General features: G+C 35.2%; 1 protein-coding gene across 1 annotated transcript; it reads left to right on the top strand.

Annotated features, from left to right (window-relative positions):
• Positions 1-1,887: 1,887 nt before the first annotated feature.
• snx4 (sorting nexin 4) lies at positions 1,888-18,784 on the top strand. Its single transcript, XM_065252050.1, has 14 exons — positions 1,888-2,026; positions 3,250-3,374; positions 8,124-8,262; positions 8,351-8,500; positions 8,648-8,695; positions 9,088-9,143; positions 9,242-9,314; positions 11,318-11,379; positions 11,721-11,786; positions 13,080-13,169; positions 16,541-16,640; positions 17,025-17,170; positions 17,262-17,376; positions 17,603-18,784. Exons 1-14 carry the CDS (start codon positions 1,940-1,942, stop codon positions 17,648-17,650), a joined length of 1,305 nt encoding a protein of 434 aa, XP_065108122.1. The 5' UTR covers positions 1,888-1,939; the 3' UTR covers positions 17,651-18,784.
• The last annotated feature ends 1,511 nt before the right edge of the window (positions 18,785-20,295 follow it).

The raw sequence follows: 20,295 nt of genomic DNA, 5'->3' as shown, positions 1-20,295 counted from the left end.
ACTTCGGATGAGCAGTTTAAAGTACCTAGGAAAATCTCTTGATTTCAGACAAAACAATATAACAGTTATCAGCAAAAAAGCTGTTCTCATTTAGTGAAATCTCTCCCTCTCTTTCGTCGTGCATTGATAACTAGAACACTGACGTAAAAATGAGTGGTGCTTCTAGTGGCAATACTCAGCTCACAAAATGTTACAGTGGTGTTAATGAGTCAAAAGAGCCCACCCCCAAGTCTCTGCGATGTTCTGATGCAGAGAAAAGCTCTTGCAAAAACAGTTGATAACGTATTCTCATTGGTTGCTAGAGAGTAAATGGACATCCACTAGTGATTATAGTCAAAGCCATGAAAGGAATAATCCATGATGACTCATGGTTTTAGATGTGTTGTTGCAGTAGTTTTAGGCAAAAAAATGCCATATTCTATCTCAAAACCAGTAGGTGGCGCAATGACAAAATTGTGCATGCAACCTCAGGTCATAACTGTGTTACATCTAGCTAGTTTTATGACTATACACTTTAATTTAGTGAAGAAACCGTTGTATGACCACAGGGTGGCTTGATTTCAAAGGTTTTGTTAAATTATAAGGCCAACTAGTGGTGCAACCATACAATTTTTTTTGTGTAGCCTCAGACTGTGGTCGTACATCAGCGTATCAAATATGGTGAAAAAATCTCTTTGCGTTACGAAGTTATAACCATTTATGTGTAAAAACACAAAATTTAAAGGTAATTTTTCGTTTTTTGCAATTTTCAGCCATTTATGATGAAAATTTTAATACAATGCCAATAGAACTTTTTGTTCAGAAGGTAATGCAATATTCTTCCTATGATGTTTTCGAGTCGATCAGAATTACGCTCGCGGAGATATTCGCGCGTGTTTTTTAAGTGCTGTTTTGCTGCGCAGGGCTAACCATAAGGCGAAATCTGGCATGTTTGGTATCGTTAGACTCGGCGACTATTCAGGACTCCTAAAAATCAAGTCCCGTCAAAATACGTTGATCACAGCCAAAGTTATAGGTGTAAAAAACATCTGTCTGGCCACTAGGTGGCGCTGCGACGAAACTGTGCATGCACACTCAGTTCCTGACTGGCATCACAAGTACCAAGTGTCGTGTCAATAGGCCTAAGTTTGACGAAGATACAGCCTAAAATCTGTTTTTTTGCGCTCTATGTAAAATTCGTTGACGCGCTATAAGACAACGGATTGGTTTATCGAAATTCTTTTAATAACTTTTTGCCGTGAGGGTCTCTAGATGCTACATACCAATTTTCGCGGCAATCGGGTAAAAACTCTAGGACGAGTTCGCAAAAGTAGGTTTTACAAATAATTCAAAATGGCGGAAAAATTTTCATGACGGAAAATGACATCATATGGTCCAATCGAATCGTCTTGAGCCAAGGAATCAGAGGAAACAAGAATTTCGTTTTTAGGACTTACGGATCAGAAGTTATAAGCAAAAACATAAGTTCAACTTTGGACTGTTGGTGGCGCTAGCGGGTTAGAGATAGAGACTCCAAATTTGCTGTGGGGACACATTGGACTGTCCTTTATCAGTGTGCCAAATTTCATAACTTTCCTACGTACGGTTCTATGGGCTGCCATAGACCGCAATGGCGGAAGAAGAAGAAGAAGAAGAAGAAGAAGAAGCAGAATAATTATTATAATAATAATAAGAAAACTAACAAATACAATAGGGGTCTTCGCCCCTTCGGGGCTTGACCCCTAATAATAATAATAATAATAATAATAATAAATATTATTATTATTTTATAGGAATAATAACGATAATACTTAAACTGATATTTTGTGGGGGTGTTTATAATATTTCGTTATTCATTTTCATCATTGTAAATTGTAATATCTTGTAAAACCTGCTGATGTATGTGTGCGCACGTGAAGCAGTGAAAGTGCTCAACGCGCAGGCGCGTGACTAGTAAACCATGGCGGATTCAGGAAGCGAAGATCTAGCGGTGATTGAAAACACAGATATGACTCCGTCGGAGTCGGAAAACAACCTGAGGAACACGGTAAAGCCCGAAACAAACCATCTATATTTGTGGGACCGACGATGTGTCAGTTTAGTAGGAGTCGCGCGCGCTGGATCGAGAGCTCGTGATGTGTGCGCGACAGCAGCTCAGGGTTGAGTGTTTTGGGTCGTCAATGAAAATCTCTGTATTGCTAATATATTTAGCTAGAGTCGGCAAAATAAACCACGTATGTGGGCTTTTTCAAAAGTGTATGGTCATGTAAAGAATGATTGTATGACGTTATATAAGTAAGACGTTGTGCTACTTTATGCTTTATCAATGAACGCCCATTGCCACGTAGTTTGTAAACACCCATTATCTCATACAATGTATACAAACGTTAATATATATATATCAATCCTGGTCATGCCCAAGTCTGTTACCTTGGTTCTTGTTCGCTGGTTGCATTTCTTTATGGTTGATTTCCAAGATTTACTTTGGTTTAAGTTGTTACAAGTGGGATGATATGAAACCTCTACAAAAATTAACTTATAGGTTGAAATCACAAAATAGCTTTTAGACACAGAAGAATGATTCAAAAAGTGGGGTGATTCATTAAAATGGCATCATGCCATGGTCTGTATAAAATTGGCAGGTGTCATGGAAAACCTGGAAATTTCTGGGAATTATGGATGCGTAACGATTAATCGTGATTAATCTATTGCAGAATAAAAGTTTTTATTGACATCATATGTGTGTGAACTGTGTATAATAATTATGTACATTTGAATATGCCCACATGCATGTATAATTTTAAGAAAATCTATATATTTATATATTAAGTATTAATATTTATATATAATATAAATTATACATAAATATACAAATGTATATACACATGTAACACATGTAAACATTTCTTAATTATATACATGCATGTGTGTGCATTTATCTATACAAAGTTATTAAACACAGTTCACACACATATATGATGTAAACAAAAACTTTTATTCTGCTATAGATTAATCACGATTAAACGTTATGTATCCCTATAGGGAATGTTAACATTTAAATAGGTAATGGCAAATATCTATATAATTGTTGATTAAAACCATAATGAAGTAATAATAAAAGACAAATTATTGTAGAAAAAGATTGGTCCATGGATTGGTCATAATAATCATTGTAATGTCATATAATTTAAGACTTTGGTCTTCATGTTTTTATTCTCTTGCTTTGACATATTGAACATTGAGATTTTTCTGATGCTAATTAACTTACAGATGGTTGAGAAAGGCACAAGTCTTCTGAAGAAGATGGAGATCAGTGTGGCTGAGGCAGAGAAGAGGACAGGGAAAAATACTGTCAACATGCAGGAGACTTATACGGTGTATCTTATAGAGACCAGGTAAGATACTTTGTTTTATTTTGTATAATTCAGTCACAGCACAGGGCACGTTGCCATGTTCTCAATGCATCATGCATGTTACAATTTCACTCTAGTGGGACTTTCACGCTATGTATTTGCATAATATGTATGTATGTCTTTTTAAAGGCGGGGTGCATGATCTCTGAAAGCCAATGTTGATATTTGATATCACCTAAACAAACACGCCCCTACCCCAAAAGAATCAGGACCTTCTTTTGATAGACATGCCCCACACATACGCAACCCAGGCAACGATGTCGGTTAGTAGACACGCCCCTTACTGCTGATTTGCTACAAGTGTGTTTTGGTACTCGGCCCGAGTCCCTTTTCCAAAATCATGCACCACGCCTTTAAAGCATACCACTCAATAACTGCATTACTGTATTGTGCATTCAAGCTTTTTATGTGCATTCAGACATTTATGTAACAACTAATCATGCTTATTCAGGTACAGTAAACAATTCTTGACAGTTCTTGACTTTAGTTTGATATATTAAAAAAAAGTTTTTTTTCTTATGAATAGCCCCATACCGACTGCAGCTAAATTTGGTTGTCAATTAATTTTTAAGTACTTAATACAGTTCTGTACACACACGCACACAGTTCAGTTCAGTAATTTATACAAGTGACAATTGCATTCGACTACCACATTAACCAAACTGAACAACTAGTTGTCGATGTCATAAGTGTGCATCAGGGACTCAAGGTTCGGTTCTGTATGTACGGTGCCGGAAACCACAGGAAAAGAAGAACAAGCATTCAGTAACTTGTGTTGCCAAATCTTGCCAGAAAAAGTAAATCTACATGCGTTATATTGAAAATAAAACCAAAATATATTCCAACATTCCCACTTTAAAGGAAAACACCACCGTTTTTCAATCAATACTTTACTATGTTCTTACCTCAGCTTAGACAAATTAATACATATTTATCTTTTTTCATTGCGTGTGCTTAATCTTTGTTCAGCACGTCGTGAATGTGTTAGCTTTTAACCTAGCCCCATTCATTCCTTAGGATACAAAAAGGAATGAATTTAGAAGCCACCAAACACTTTAATGTTTTCCCTATTTAAAGACTGTTACATGAGTAGTTACATGAGTAGTTACAAGGTGGCACAATATAAAACGAGGCAATTTTTTTAAGTGAACTATATTGTATGGCGGAAGAGCACTTAAGTTTGCAGCACTTTGACCTCGTAACATCATCTAATTTAATTAGTAAATATAAAAACTTTTACATTTTTAAATTTAAATGTAAAACCATATCACCTGTGTCCCTGATTGGACAACTTATCTATACGTTGTGATTGGCCTGAATACCTCTGACGTCAGCCGGAAATGTGACACTCCTTACCATGTCACAATGCAATGCTAACAGGAGTTAACTTACAGGCTAAGTCCGAAGCGGGAGGAATTATGATAATGTCGGTCTTGTCTACATTACCGATCCCTGGAAGTAAACTGTTGCCTACAATCCGTGTGTTTGTTTTAGTCCACCAAAAAATTTTTTACGTTGGAAACGCTAACTTGCGTCAATTTTAACTTTGGGGTTTTAACTTTTTGCATATCGTTAACATGTAATAATACACACTTACACACCAAAGAAAATGTAAAATCGTGAATTGGACCATAGGGGCTCTTTAAAACACATCTACTGGCCAATCAGAATCAAGGTCTGGAACTAACCGATTAATAAACGTTTACAGTTTGTACATGGCCAATATGAATCATCTAAATAGAGCAGGATTACACATTGACTTTCTGAATGTACTCTGGTCACAGAGTCACATAAGCACAGCACACTAGACCAGCCGGAAATGTGAGAGATGTCAGATTTTTTCTTTCTACTTGAAGTAGCTGAACTTTAATGTTTACACTAGAACAATTTGTTCTGCGACTGGCCCTGTCAGTTTAACAAACCTCAAAATCAAAACCTACCGCTGAACCGGAAGTGACATATATTACAGAAATGTCACTTTTATTGCTTTGTGAAGCTTTGTGTTGGAAAGTTTGTGTTGTATCATTCTGGAGAAAGTGATGAATCAGCAGATGTATTTGTCTGTGCCTTCAGCAGAGCCAAGCAGACAAGAGTGCTGTGTCCATGTCACATGACTCCAAAACAACAGTGCTTGAAATCATTAACTTACTGTCTGTTGTTTGGTGACTTTATGTAATCATAAAAGCCCTTATTATATTTTTTACTGCAGAAATATAATTTTCTTATGTATATTGTTGTCTATTTAAGCATCAAAGTTGTGAAGGATATTAAAAAGTATATTTTTTTAAATGCCTTTATTGGCAGATAGTTTTTATTTTTGTGTTTGAAGAGTACATCAAAATGGGCTTTGTACTTTAAACAAGAAATAACAATTTGCTGAATAATTTTCAAAAGTATGTCGCTTTCCTTTGCAAATGATGATGTGTGTACTACAGTACCTCATCCAAATCTCTTACTCTAAATGTGATGTTGCCATAGCATGCACCACAAGAATTCTAGCCTATATCACATCTTTATGCTAAGCGATAACTGTACAGTGGTGTATTGTTACTCGTTCACATAAAAGGAAACACATGTTTTCATGAGGATCGTATAGAAGGCGTACTGCACATGGACACGCACTCTATAGCCTGTTGTATTTATGTACAGCAGGCTATAGAGAGCACACTGTAAAAAATTTGTTGCACTTAAATGTTTAAGTTTAAACAACTTGAATTCATTTCAACTTTTTTGACTAGTTAGAAGTTGCTATAAATGATAGAAATAAAATAGTAATAACTTAACTAAATTTTCTTACTAGTCAAGAAAGTTGAAATGAATTCAAGTAGTTTAAACTTAAAAATTTAAGTGCAACAAGGATTTTTTTACAGTTAAGTTTGGTGCTACTCTTCTTGGGTAAAATTATAGAGTCTACGTGTCTACCAGCCAATCCGCACTGTACTTCTGCTTTGGTTTCATCATGGATTATTAGCATGTAGCACATTTTGTGCTCCCCTTTCTTCCCTGGAGACCTCTGGAAATTCAGCTCTTATTTCAAAGTCTCTCCCCTCTCTTACAATTTTCGCCTCTCGTGCGATAGCCTTCCTTCCTTTCAGTAGTTTGCAATTTTTTTAATTTTTTGTATTATTCAGGTTTTTACAGACATGGTAGATTAGGAAAAAACAGGGATTTTTTTATGTGGTTCCTGAGTTTCTGGTGTGAAAAAGAAAAATCTTGCAATAAATAATGCAATTAATTATTTTTACTCTGTGCATCAAGTTTATGTTGTATACGTTATGGGGCTGGGTGGTATATTGAGTTTCGATAACATATCAGTAAATTTTATTTGGGATGAGACAATACCGTCTGAATCAGTATGGTCTGATATGACCCTCATTCTTTGCAACAGAAGCTCTGCCAGAAATGTACGAGGTCAGATGTTGTGCAGCTGTATATTTTTAAACGGGGAGGAAAACCCTGCCTTTGAATTTTATTTTTATCATACTATGTTTTAATAAAGGTTATTGTGAAATTTCACATGAGGCTTTGACTGGCATATAAACATTTATTCCAAATTTTTTCCACTTAGAAAATAGAAAACATAGAGATATATATTGTATTTTGCCATTTATAAAAAAATACCTAGATATACCCAGCCCTAATAGTGTCTTAGGTTGCGTGGGTAATATATTTGTAGCAATAGCCTACAATACATTGGGTCTCATTTACTAAGCATGCATGTGTACGCACAAATTTGTTCGTAAAATGTGCGTACAGAAGTTTTAATTTACAAATCATGATTCAACATAAACTTTTGTAGTAAAATTTATTTTAAATGTATGCAAAAAACGAAAAACAACTTAGACCACACAAAAAAATTGTGTCAAAAATGATAAGGATACTAGGTAAAGATCATTATCCATGAAGATATTTTATTAATTTCCTACTGAAAATATATCAAAAATATATTTATCATTAGTAATATGTGTTTCTATGACTTCATTTGGACAACCTTAAAGGCAATTTTCTCAATATTTAGATTTTTTTTCAAATAGTTATATCTCGACCAAATATTGTCCTTTTCTAACAAACCATACATCAATGGAAAACGTATTTATCCAACTTTCAGATGATGTATACATCTCTATTTAAAAATAATTGACCCTCATGACTGCTTTTGTGGTCCATGGTCACATATTATTAGATCATTATTATTATATGGGCCATCAACCACATCATTCTCTAGTTTGGGTGTCATTAAAATTACACATCTGTCCAACATTAAAAATGTACATCTGGAAAGAACAGAAATAATTCAGGAAAAACGCTAACTATAGCGAAGTAATTAATAAGTGTAAGACTTTACAAAGTTAAATTAATACAGGAAAATTCAACATGTTTTTATATTTCAGTGTGATTTAGTAAGGTTGTGCTTAGGTTTTACTTTATTTGCTTTGTTCTTATGTGTTCTGCGAATTCATAAAGATCACACATCGCCATTAAAACTTTAGTGTGTGTTTGAAATGACTTTAAAGTGACTGCTTTCATAAACTAGAACCAAGCAACCTGAAACATTATAGATCACTGCTCTGTATATATCAAAGTAAGTTTATTTAGAAAGGTGCTTAAACTGTTAACCATTGAAGTGTTTGTAATATCTTGTGGAGAATTGTATACTACAGTTTATATCAACACCACCTCATCAAATTTCATTGGTTCAACTTATAAAGGTTTGATCTTTTATTCTTGTAGGCCAGTTGATGCTGCATCGGAGGGGAACAATTCTGTTCCAGATTCTCTTTGGAGGCGCTACAGTGAATTTGAGCTCCTAAGAAATTATTTGTTAGTCACCTATCCATTTGTGGTGGTTCCGCCTTTGCCTGAGAAGCGGGTATGCAAATATGATTCATATACAGTCACTCGGAAATATGTTTTGCATGCATGCATGCGTTGTAACCGATTTGTTGTTTATGGCACAGGCTGAATTTGTTTGGCACAAGCTATCAGCGGACAACATGGATCCGGATTTTGTGGAAAGGCGTAGAGTCGGCTTGGAGAACTTCCTGCTTCGAGTGGCCTCGCATCCGGTTCTGTCTAATGACAAGATCTTCTATTCGTTCCTTACTGAGGTAGAGGAAGGCATACTTTTTAGTGAATCACATAAATATTTGCAAAATGTACTATTTTTTTTTGCGCTGATTTAAAATGTGTTACTGCATTTTTTTTTTAAGAAGAGTTGTAAAAAACTTATAATGTGTCCTTTCTTTATCTCACAGGAAAATGGTTGGAAGGAAACCGTGTTTGAAACAGGATTTCAGGCAAAGGTACATCATCATCAGCTTTTCACCAAATATGTGCTTATGTCTCTTCTCACAATACGTTTACATGCTCTGTTGATATGATGCTGATTAAATACTGTATACAAATAAAAAGATAGTGTAAAGTGCTGAATAACTTCTGCTGTGAGGATTCTGTTATCAGTACACATTAGTTTATATAAACAAGCACAGGAAGCCTGTTAGACCAGCCTGGATCGAACCCGAAAGAGTGGTTATGTTTTATGTTTGTATATATAATTGCCATATTGCAGTGTTTATCTCAGCTGTTTGAATGGATTGTTATAAGGAGGGGCTCTAATTCTGCTTTACACCATCTGAACAAACAAAACCCAAACATGAATCTGTCTATCAACATGTGGCCTGTGTCCTTTTTACAGGCCGATTCAAGATTAAAGGCTTTAAACGCTATATTCAGAGTGAAGAACCCAGACAAGTATGTTTTTTTTGCAAGCCATGCTGCACAATGTCATCTTGAAATGCTGAAGATATGTGTCATACTGTTTGTGACCTTGACCTGCGTGTGTTTCACAGGCGATTTGCAGAAATGAAACACTATGGAGATGAGCTACAGTCTGTTATTTCTCAGCTGCTGAGAGTCCGGGCGGTGAGTGCAAACATTAAAAGTCCCTATAAAGTCATTTCAGAGAAATGTTTTTTTAACATATTATAAATGTTAGAAATGTATTGCTGAAACATATTACAAAAACTGTGAACTATGTAGTACTGAATTGTGGAGTTACACGGTTAAACGTTTTCACTGTCCTCAAAACGGGCTGATATTTTCCTTGTTCTATGAAGTCCCTCCTTCAGAAATACGTAATGAGTTTTATTGTGTAGTTTGTTTAGTGTGTTGTGATTTTCATAGCAGCTTAGCTTAGCCAGAGCCGTTTGAGCTTAGCTGGCGACTGATGTATTCCTGTGGGCGGAGTTTAGGCAAAAACTCTAAAATTAACGTCATTCAACCGGGAAGAAGAGAGCTGTAACCGGCCGTTTACTTTAGGCTTTCAAAAGAGTATTCTATTAAAGAAAATATATCGCCTGGCATTGAACTTTAAGCTTTATTGCAGGTATTACTTATGCTCTAACAGCAACCTTACACAACAACTAAAGTTTGAAAAATGGGATCAGGAAAAATGTGACCTTTAACCTAGATTTGACAGACTTCACTTATGTGACCCTGGATCACAAAATCAGTCATAAGGATAATTTTTATTATTTGAGACTTGGTCATCATATGTAAGCTGAATAAATAAGCTTTTTTCACAGTGATGTATGGTTTGTTGTGATATAACAAAATATTAAGAAAATCGCCTTTAAAGTTGTCCAAATTAAGTCCTTAGCAACACATATTACTAATGATTAATATATTTTTATATATAAGAAAATAGAAAAAAATTAGACACTCCTGATAAATGTTTAAAAGCCATTTTTGGATTAAAGTTTTTTTTTATTAAATTTTAACATTTATCAGGAGTGCCTAATTTTTTTCTATTTTCTTATTGTTATTATAGGCCCTTTTTTGAATAGCACCCTGGATTGTTTGTACATTATTTATAATTTTTTTTGACCAGAGAAGCGTTCCTTTTTCTTTTGTCTAAACATTTTTATATATTTTTGGTAGAAATGTATAAAATAATATTAATTTAACATGATCTTTACTTAATATCCTAATGATTTTTGGCATGAAAAATAGATGATTTTGACCCATACAATGTATTGTTGGCTATTGCTACAAATATACCCAAGCTACTTATGGCTTGTTTTGTGGTTCAGGGTCAAATATTGCAAACTTGTGCGTTGTTCCTCGGTTATATTTTAAGCCTTTTCTAACTTTGTGCAGTAATTGTTCTTTGACCGGTTTCGGAGCCCAAGCATGGTTTTAAGATTTTTAGAGGAAATAAATTTGAAACATCTTTTTTAATCATCCTTTGATTTAATTATACTTTATTCTCGCCATGAATATAGCCTTTGAAGCTGGTATGGCGTTAAGAAAGAAAGAAAGAAAGAAAGACCGGTTTCGGTTCAGTGTTTCAGTTGCATTGTAATCCTCCTCATGTAGATTGATACAGTATTGAAATATTACAGTATTAAGTTACAGTCCCTTGAGGAAAGTCACGCTATTAGGTTTGCAAACCTCTGGGCATTTATTTCAGTCCTGCAAGACTAAAGTCCTACTTTAATGGGAAAAGATATCTCAAAAATCATGTGCTAAAATCACAATTAAACAACATATTTCAGACCAACAATTAAACCTGACAGCAACTGTACTATAGCTTTTGTTTTTTAAAACACCTTTCCTCGAGGTGGTTTTGGCTACAGCTCATGGGCACGGGTTGGCAAGCACCACGCATGACTCTGTATAAAGCCCGTCCCCTAAAGAATCATCAGTCTTTATTGATTGATGATTGGTTCTTTGAACTGGAAGGCGGGACTTACATCACCAGAGCAGTCATATCGAGCATTGCATTGTGCCCTATTTATAGTAATTCATTTTGAGTGCTCAAACTTGTTATATTCAATATTTTTGATTATGTTTAAAATATTGATCCTTTCACAAAACGTATCAAGTTATTATTTATTTACTAACAGACTTCATGCTTCTTTCAGAGAGCAGCTGATCGCCTGTATGGAGTCTACAAAGTGCATGGAAATTATGGAAGAGTCTTCAGGTAATCTATTTAAATAATTACTAACAAATAGCAAAACAACATTTTTGTTTGCAGTACTACACCATTATGTTTTTATTTGTGTAATTTGATTACTTGCATGTTCCCTGAAATTAACCTCACAACCTTGGTGTTGCAAGCGCCATACAGTTATTCCTGTAGCTGAGTTATATTTACTGTATTTAGCTATATACTGTATATCTATGTATATTATATTTCTGCACAGGAGCCAGGCATGTTTTATAAGGTGTTCTGTAAACAGCATTTTGGGGTAAATCATCTCTTTAGGCTTGAGATTGTGTAGCTGGAATGGCTCACTGTGAGTCTTTGTTTGTTTTGGACAGCGAGTGGAGTGGAATTGAGAAAGAGATGGGAGATGGACTACAGAGCGCCGGCCATCACATGGACGCGTGAGTTGCAGTGCACACACACACAAACACGCAGAAACGCAGAGTCTTTTCATGATGCATTCTCATGCATCCTTTATATCATTAATTCAGTATTTTATTGCATCTGTTTTTTATTATATTTCTCCTACCTGGGATGATCCTGTTACCCTCTGAGATCTCATTGAGAGATCTGAAATATTAAAGTGCTGTAGATCCACATCAGGACTCTGCCGTGTTTCTTCATACAGTATGTGAGCTTCTGCTAGTGAGCTGTAAAACACATTTGCCAGATTCATCTCAATCCCTCTCAGATTTCCATTCTTGGGTCCTCCTGTAGCGCATAGCGAATAAAGTGAACCCTTGGGAGGCTCAGGTTTGGATTGGCTGACAGACAAGTCAGTGAATCCGCTGGAGCCATGTCTAAAATGGTTAGCAGCATCTTTTCAATGATAAGATGATGTTGATGATGTTGCGAGAGAGACGCTTTTGCGGTAGTTTTATCGTGGCCCTCAACCGGCCCCTTTTTGTTTTTCACCGGTGTATATTGCTGTCTGTACTGATGGATTCCAGATTTCGGTACTCAGCAGAAAGGTTAAAGGTCAGAGCCCAAATGCTGCTTGTCTACACATTGAACGAAACAGCCTGTCTATCATCAGCACCCATTTGGCAGCTGTCGGGTGGTTTTCTGGATCGTGTTGCTCACCTATTCCTAAGAATTACTCATACTACACTTCTGTGGGTTTGGCATTAGGTCCACAAACTCTACCCACTGTTTAGAGTAAATAATACATATAATTTCACCAGAATTATAACTTTCCTGTAACTTCTGGTTTATGTCAGTAAATTTTTTAAGTATGCATACACTATATGTACACTATATGTACACTATACACTATATATATATATGTATGTATATATGTGTGTATATATATATATATATATATATATATATATATATATATATACATACACACATACATACATACACACATACATACATACATACATACATACATACATACATACATACATATACATATATATATATATATATACATACATACATACATACATATACATATATATATATATATATATACATATACATATACATATACATATATATACATATATATATATATATATATATATATATATATATATATATATATATATATATATATATATATATACATATATATATACATATACATATACATATACATATATATATACATATACATATACATATATACATGCAATCATATTCCTGTTGTTTTGTAGTGTTTCAATCAGATGCTTTGTTTGTTACAGGTATGCCGCGTCCGTCGATGATATTTTAGAGGAAGAGGAGCATTATGCTGACCAACTGAAGGAGTATCTGTTCTACGCTGACGCACTAAGGTACGGCATTTGTGTCGTGTTGCCTGAATGCTGTCTTTTTAAATGGACCAAGGCATGCTAAACACAAGCTGTTATAACAGTGATGTTTGCGAGACCGATTAGAAACGCTCACAGCTCCTGTTCTCATTGCACTATCCCCTGATCTCCTGGGAGATGAAAACCCCCACCGTCCGATTGAGTTGCAGATGTAATGTTGCATGTACTGTTAAAAAAAACCTTTGTTGACTGGCGTTTCGGAAAGGATCTCAATGCATGGTACCCATGCTTTTGGTTCACCACACTTTATGAGAAACCTCTTAATGGTGTTTTATGTGTAGTAATTAATAGAAAAATTATGCAAAATGTGACCCTGGACCAAAAAAAAGTTTTCTTAAAGGAAAATACCACAGTTTTTCCATATTTTACTATGTTCTTACCTCAACTCGACGAATTAATACATAACTATATTTTTTCAATGTATGCACTTAATCTTTGTACAGCACGTCGTGAATGTGTTAGCATTTAGCTTAGCCCCATTCATTCTTTAGGATCCAAAACAGGGATGAATTTAGGCTATGTTTACATTAATGCGTTTATCCTTTAAAACGCCTTACTTTTGCTACATTTACGCCTTTCATCTACACTACATTACCATTTTCGACCCTTATAAACGGATTCGTTCGCAAACGCTGAAGACCCTGTTTTAGTTTGAGAACTCAGACGTTGCTCTGAGTGTAAATGAACGTAGACGGAGTCTTATGTAAACGAACAGCTGATGTTAACGTGACAGCGCATCATTTTAAAAGTAAAAATTATTTTATTCATGTAAATTTTGGTTTGCAACGGAGGTTTTGCCAAAAATAGTAATCATCTACCAACCAGCTATTATAAACGCTATATCGGATTGTTTTAACATGTATCCTTATAGATAATGTCTGTTTTATATTAATGTTTGAGTATTGTTGGGTTTAATTTGTTTATGTTTTGTTTAAATTTAGTTAGCTTACGAAAGATAGACTGTAATTTTAAACGCCATATAGGCGTTGTAAAGGCCAATATGAAGGGAGAATTGTAATGGGTCAGACATTATTTTTTAGTTTAATTTAAGTTTTGTTTGCTACTTTAAAATGAATTTCGTTTCAGATAATTTGTCTCTTAATTTTAATCGATGTTTTGTTGATAAGTTTTTTGAATATAAATTAATAAAAACAATAAACTCATCGTCATTAATATATAATGCTCGTTTAGGCGTTGCGCTTTTAGCTATTTCTGTGTTGCTAGCGGAGGACGTGCACGGACCTCGCATACTTTTAAAAAATAAATGCAATAAGCATTTCTGGTAGACTAAAGCAATACTTCACCTCTTACTATGTTTGATTGAAGTTTGCATTTGCTGAAATTTATTTTTGCTTCAAGTTCGCTACTGTTTAGTACTGTTCACTTGAATGCTTTCTTTTTAAATCATAAAGACCTCTGTTTAGTTGTTAAATCAAAATTAACCTATTAATCATATTAATATGTTGTAGGGGGGAGCTAGAACAGTATAAGACTTTCCCAAACACATTTTTATGGGTTCAAAAATAGTGTCTGTTATAGTTGCCAGCAAAGGACCCAGGTATGACTTTTTGTCAATATCGCACACCCCTAGGCTGCATAAACGCGCAAAGGTAAGCTATTATTAGAGTAATAAGTTATTTTACACTTTTATGCGCATGCCCAGTTACATGATTGGGCATGTTTCATGCATTTATGGTGGTGTATAGTGTGGATGAAGATTCTTTTTAAAATGCCAGTATAAACGAGGATCGTTTTCATTTTAAAATGCCGTTTTAAAACGCAAATGCTCTAATGTAAACAGGGCCTTAGAAGCCATCAAACACTTCCATGTTTTCCCTATTTAAAGACTGTTACATGAGTAGTTCCACGAATAAATATGGTGACACAAAATGAAATGAAACAGGGGATAAAAATGAGAACTATATTGTATGGCGGTAGAGCACTTAGTTTGCGCACTTCGACCTCGGGGCAGTAATATAGACAGAAGTCACGCATTGAAAAAAGATTAGTATGTTGAGGTAAGTTGAGGTAAAAACATAGTAAAATATTTTCCATTAGTTAACAGGGTATATTTGTAGCAATAGCCAAAAATACATGAGTCAAAATTATAGAGTTTTCTTTTATGCCAAAAACCATTAGGATATTAAGTAAAGATCGAGTTCCATTAATATGTTTTGTAAATTTCTTACTGTAAATATGTACTTTTTTTATTTTCTCATTATTTAAATTTTTTGACACCCTCAGATTCTAGATTTTCAAATAGTTGTATCTCGGCCAAATATTGTCCTATCCCAACAAACCATACATCAATAAAAAACGTATTTATCAACTTTCAGATGACATATAAATAAAAAATGTACCCTTATGATTGGTTTTGTTGTCCAGGGTCACAAATATGAAAATTCTGTCAACATGCCGCCATATTTGAATTTACTACTCTGAACTGTTTACATGGATATGCAGCGAATTGATTGCTAAAAAAATTGTGAAACATATTGATTTGCTTCTATGAACAATTTGGATTACTTTACTTAAGATTGTACAGTACTGTGCAAAAGTCTTAAAATGTCGGCGAGAAGCGCTGTGCCATGTATCTAAAAAAATTCAAACACATTATTTTCTAAGAATGTACACACACCGGCAGCGTCTGATAGCGGTTGTCCGCTGTAACACTGGATGCTGCTCAAATCACTGCTGCGCCATTCACATAGTTTAACATTAAATAACATCATATTTGTCCCAAATCATTAACAATTAACATATCCTGCTAACGCATATTTTGCATCTTAAAGTAGATTCTGTCTGACTAAGTTTGCGCTATAAAATGTGCACGTCCGGTGTGCGATACCGGCGAGTTGTCCTTCACGCGGCGCTGCACTTCTCGCCAGCAGTGGCGGCTCGTGACTCCTCATCCGAGTGGCGCTCATTCAAAATAAGTGTTCGGAGTACCATGAGTGTGGTTCCCTTTTCCAAAATATGTGTCCTGCGTGTCGAGAGATCCTGTGTGCATCACATGTTTTGTCAAAATAAGTGCCTGCTGCACACGTGTCAAAACCGTTTATGATAAAAGAGACGTTTTAATTACCATTTATATTTATTATTCACTCACTTTATTAACATACAACAAAATGGTTTCTGTTGGCTAGATTCAGTGTTTAGTGTGACCTCTCTTGGCACTAAACACATCTTGAACTCTTTTGAGGAGACTAAAGTCTCTTAGATTAGAATTAGAAATATGGTGTTTCAATTATAAATTTGTGATCTACAGCGAAGAAAGGAAGGAAATATCAGAAATGCTCTGAAATGTATACATTATTTTTATGTGTGGTTTTCAGGGCAGTATGTAGGAAGCATGAACTGATACAGTATGAGATGGAGATGGCCGCCCAGGATTTGATCTCAAAGAAACAACAGCGGGAGGAACTTGTCACCGGGGTCAGTGTCCATACAAGCAAATGACATCACTGAGAGATTGGAGAACACACATCACCCCTCGTACTTTTGCAATAGGGGACTTTCCAGCAGGGCGTCCAGCAGGATAGATTATCCAAACATGATATCAATTCCATAATTTACACGCCCTCATGTTATCCCAAACTCATATGACAGAATTTCCTTTTTTTGGGTGAACTGTCCCTTGAACCATTCAAAATTGTAAACCTTGCAGTTTGTGTGTATGGAGTCCCTAGAGAATTATCAGAAAAAAACAGCGGCTTAAGCAATTCTGACCTTGTCAGCCCACTACAAATAAACACTGGGGGAAGAATGTTGTTTTACTCTGCGAATGGGTGTCAATGACTTTTCTTTTTTTTTTTGCAGACGGTACGAACCTTTTCTCTGAAGGGGATGACGAGTAAGCTGTTTGGACAGGAGACCCCAGAGCAGAGAGAGGCCAAGCTGAAAATGCTGGAGACACAGATTGAAGAAGGAGAGGACCTGGTTAAAGACAAAAATACAGAATGCGAGTAAGCATGACTTGTACTGTATTTTTACATTGTTACAATAAATATGTAGTTATTTCATCTTAACCTTTTCAAACTTTATGCCCTTTTCTAGAGAGTTTGTGAAGAGTGCATGGGTGGACATTGACCGGTTTAAAGAACAGAAAGATCATGATCTCAGAGAGGCTCTCATCAGCTACGCCATCATGCAGATCAGCATGTGCAAAAAGGTGAGTAATGGCATTGCAATCAAAATAAAACATGTTTCCTATTTTCAACATTATCTGAATGATTGAATAAGAGAGTCCAACAGGGATTTTTAACAGGGTACTTCTAATAGTTCACAACGCTTTGGTCATGGGTTCACAGGGAACACATAAAACTGGTGAAATGTATACATTAATGTATAAAGAATTCTTAACAATAACATTAAAACATATGCATGTTTGTTTTTAGGGAATTCAAGTATGGAACAATGCTAAAGAGTGCTTTAGTAAGATGTGAAGGTCTAGTCACAATAGCACAGAAGGACTTGGACACATCAATTTAAAGAAGCACAGAGACTGACCTGGAGGACTAATGTCTTCCTCTCAAATCCATACTCTTAATCTCTTGACCTACAAGTTCTGGTGTCAAAAGGTATCCAGTAATATTGACGTACACTATATTCAAAGTCCAAACAATGAATGAATGGGGTGCTTTATATTTATTTCCATTTACGTTCTGCAGCCGGACTACGACCTGGTTGTGTTTGTGACTGCATTATTTTAAGTTTATAAAGCGTAATGGACAATTTTTGACACTTCTAACAGAAACAAAAGCAGGACTTCATTGTGGGTACTCTTATACTATGGAATCATTTCTGTACAATTTAATGTTGCATTCTTTTATGCTTTCGATGCCAATGTTTGTGCTAAAACCTTTCCTTTTTATACTGTCACTTATTTTTTTACTACTTGGGTTTACTAAGTTGTCCTTCACACATCAAGCCAAAATGTGAGACAAAAACATTTCACAGTGTACCCAGCAGTTTCTTTATCATACTCCGATCCCTCACCCTAGTGGTCTTGCACATCTGGAATGTGTCCAGTTTCTGTGGACCATGTAAAATGATCTTTATCATCCGCACAGAAGACAACAAGAGACATGAAAGTAACTGGCCTTATTCACAGTCATTTTGCGATAATAGTCGAACCGCAAATAAAATCTCATAATTGGTGTTTATGATAACATACTGCTTTGTTACTTTTCTGCACAACATGTATAAAAACATGAGGTGTTTATAACCACTGACCCCCTCTCCCTTTTTATGGTTCTGTATAGTTTGTGTCTGTTTATGCCTTATCCAAAACCCAACTCTACATATTTTCTCTGTTGCCATTGCCTTTCACTATGAATGCCATATTTGTCACTTGTGACGAGCGGGTGGGTCGATGTTTTGATATAAATCTAGCTGAAGGAACTGGAAGGTCACACGGGAAAGACAGGATATAATAATTTCCTCATTTTAGTACTGCATGCATGTTTAACTCAGATTGACCCCTGGTCATTTGGTTCATTTTGTGATAGAAATATTTGTATATACTGTTAAAATCATTCTTGTATAACACTAATGGTGATTAAAAAAATTACATCATTTGGCTTGGTGTTTTCTTATGTTGGGATGGTCATACAATTTTAGTTTTCAAACTGGTTCCATTAACTATGGTATGTATTGTCTTCCAGACACATTTTTATTTCTAGTTTGATTATAAAAGAATAATAAAAGGCAAAAAATATACTTTTCGTGAGAAGTAAACCTTTAAAGCATACTTTGATATAGAACTAAAAAATACAGATGAACTTTAACACAAGTTATCTCTATATAAAACTGCTGATATAGGACTTTATTCATTCTGAAGAGGCATTTTGTGTTCAAATGAACGACTAATGCTTCCCTCTAGTGGTGGTTTAAACTTGTGCAAAAATAAATGTTACAAAATAGCTTTTTCCATCGCTGATTAATTTTTATATTAATCTGTGTGATTACAGTTTATAACATTTCGTAACCAATATAGTCAAGAATCCCTTTATTAATCAAATATAATATAATAACATATATAGTATCGTGTATGCATATATTTTATTATTATTATACTTTTTTTTCTCCAGTATCCAACTATATTTGCTCTTTAACGGGTACATATCATGAAAATCTGACTTTTTCCATACCGGTATTTAAGTGTTATAATTGGGTCCCCAGTGCTTCTATCAACCTGGAAAATGTGAAAAAGAACAACCCAGTAATTTAGTTTTGGTAAACAATTCTCTGCAAGCATGTGGAAAAATTGGTAATTGAAATTTGACTCCCCTTGTGATGTCAGAAAGGGGATAATACCATTCCTTAATCTGCACAATCCAATCACGGCACTGCCATGTAGTACAGAGATCAACTAATTTGCATTTAAAAGGGCACGCCCCCATTTTTGCTCATGCCTACAAAATGCCAATTTAAACATGCTAATTGGACACCAAAGATTTTTTAAAGATCTTAATTGTGAAATGTCCCCTTTAGAGTGTTTTGGTACCTTTCCGAGGGCATATTTTAGCCAAATAAAACAATGTGTCAACACTTCATTATAAAATATAGGTTCATTGAACTCTGGTAAATTCAGATAAATAGGGACACTTTCCCATTAAAAAGACCACCAAAAGTGTTTCAATTGACCTGAATTTACCCTACATTTATTTAAAATAAATTCTACATAAGCAGTGAGCTTAACTTACCTATAACAGTGGTTTTCAAACTGGGGTCCGGGGACCCCAGGGGGGCCACAAGATGGTGCCAGGGGGGCCCCAGTTTTATGACATTTTATGAAATACATGAATTGATCATGAATTCTGTGTAATTAAACCTAAAAAAATAAGGCTACTAACCAAAAGCACTACTTTTTTGTATAATTTAATGTTTTTTTTATTAAAATGAGTCATTAGAACAGTTTTTTTGTCACAAATTTTATTTGGGGGGCCGCGAAGGAATGCACCATACACAAGGGGGGCCGCACGCTGAAAAAGTTTGGGAACCCCTGACCTATAACGTAAAATCAATCATATCTGTTACAAGTGAGTTGAGCGAGTTTTAGTGATAAAACTAACGTTACTAACCCGTG

The sequence above is a fragment of the Paramisgurnus dabryanus genome, chromosome 15, assembly GCF_030506205.2.
Source record: "Paramisgurnus dabryanus chromosome 15, PD_genome_1.1, whole genome shotgun sequence".
Lineage (NCBI taxonomy): Eukaryota > Metazoa > Chordata > Actinopteri > Cypriniformes > Cobitidae > Paramisgurnus > Paramisgurnus dabryanus.
This window is presented reverse-complemented; position numbering and strand designations above follow the sequence as displayed.

Coding starts and splice junctions, on each gene's coding strand:
- snx4 (XM_065252050.1), top strand. CDS start 1,940: ATGGCGGATTCAGGAAGCGAAGATCTAGCGGTGATTGAAAACACAGAT. Junction 9,144..9,241: donor AGAGTGAAGAACCCAGACAA/GTATGTTTTTTT, acceptor TGTGTTTCACAG/GCGATTTGCAGAAATGAAAC. Junction 9,315..11,317: donor AGCTGCTGAGAGTCCGGGCG/GTGAGTGCAAAC, acceptor TGCTTCTTTCAG/AGAGCAGCTGATCGCCTGTA.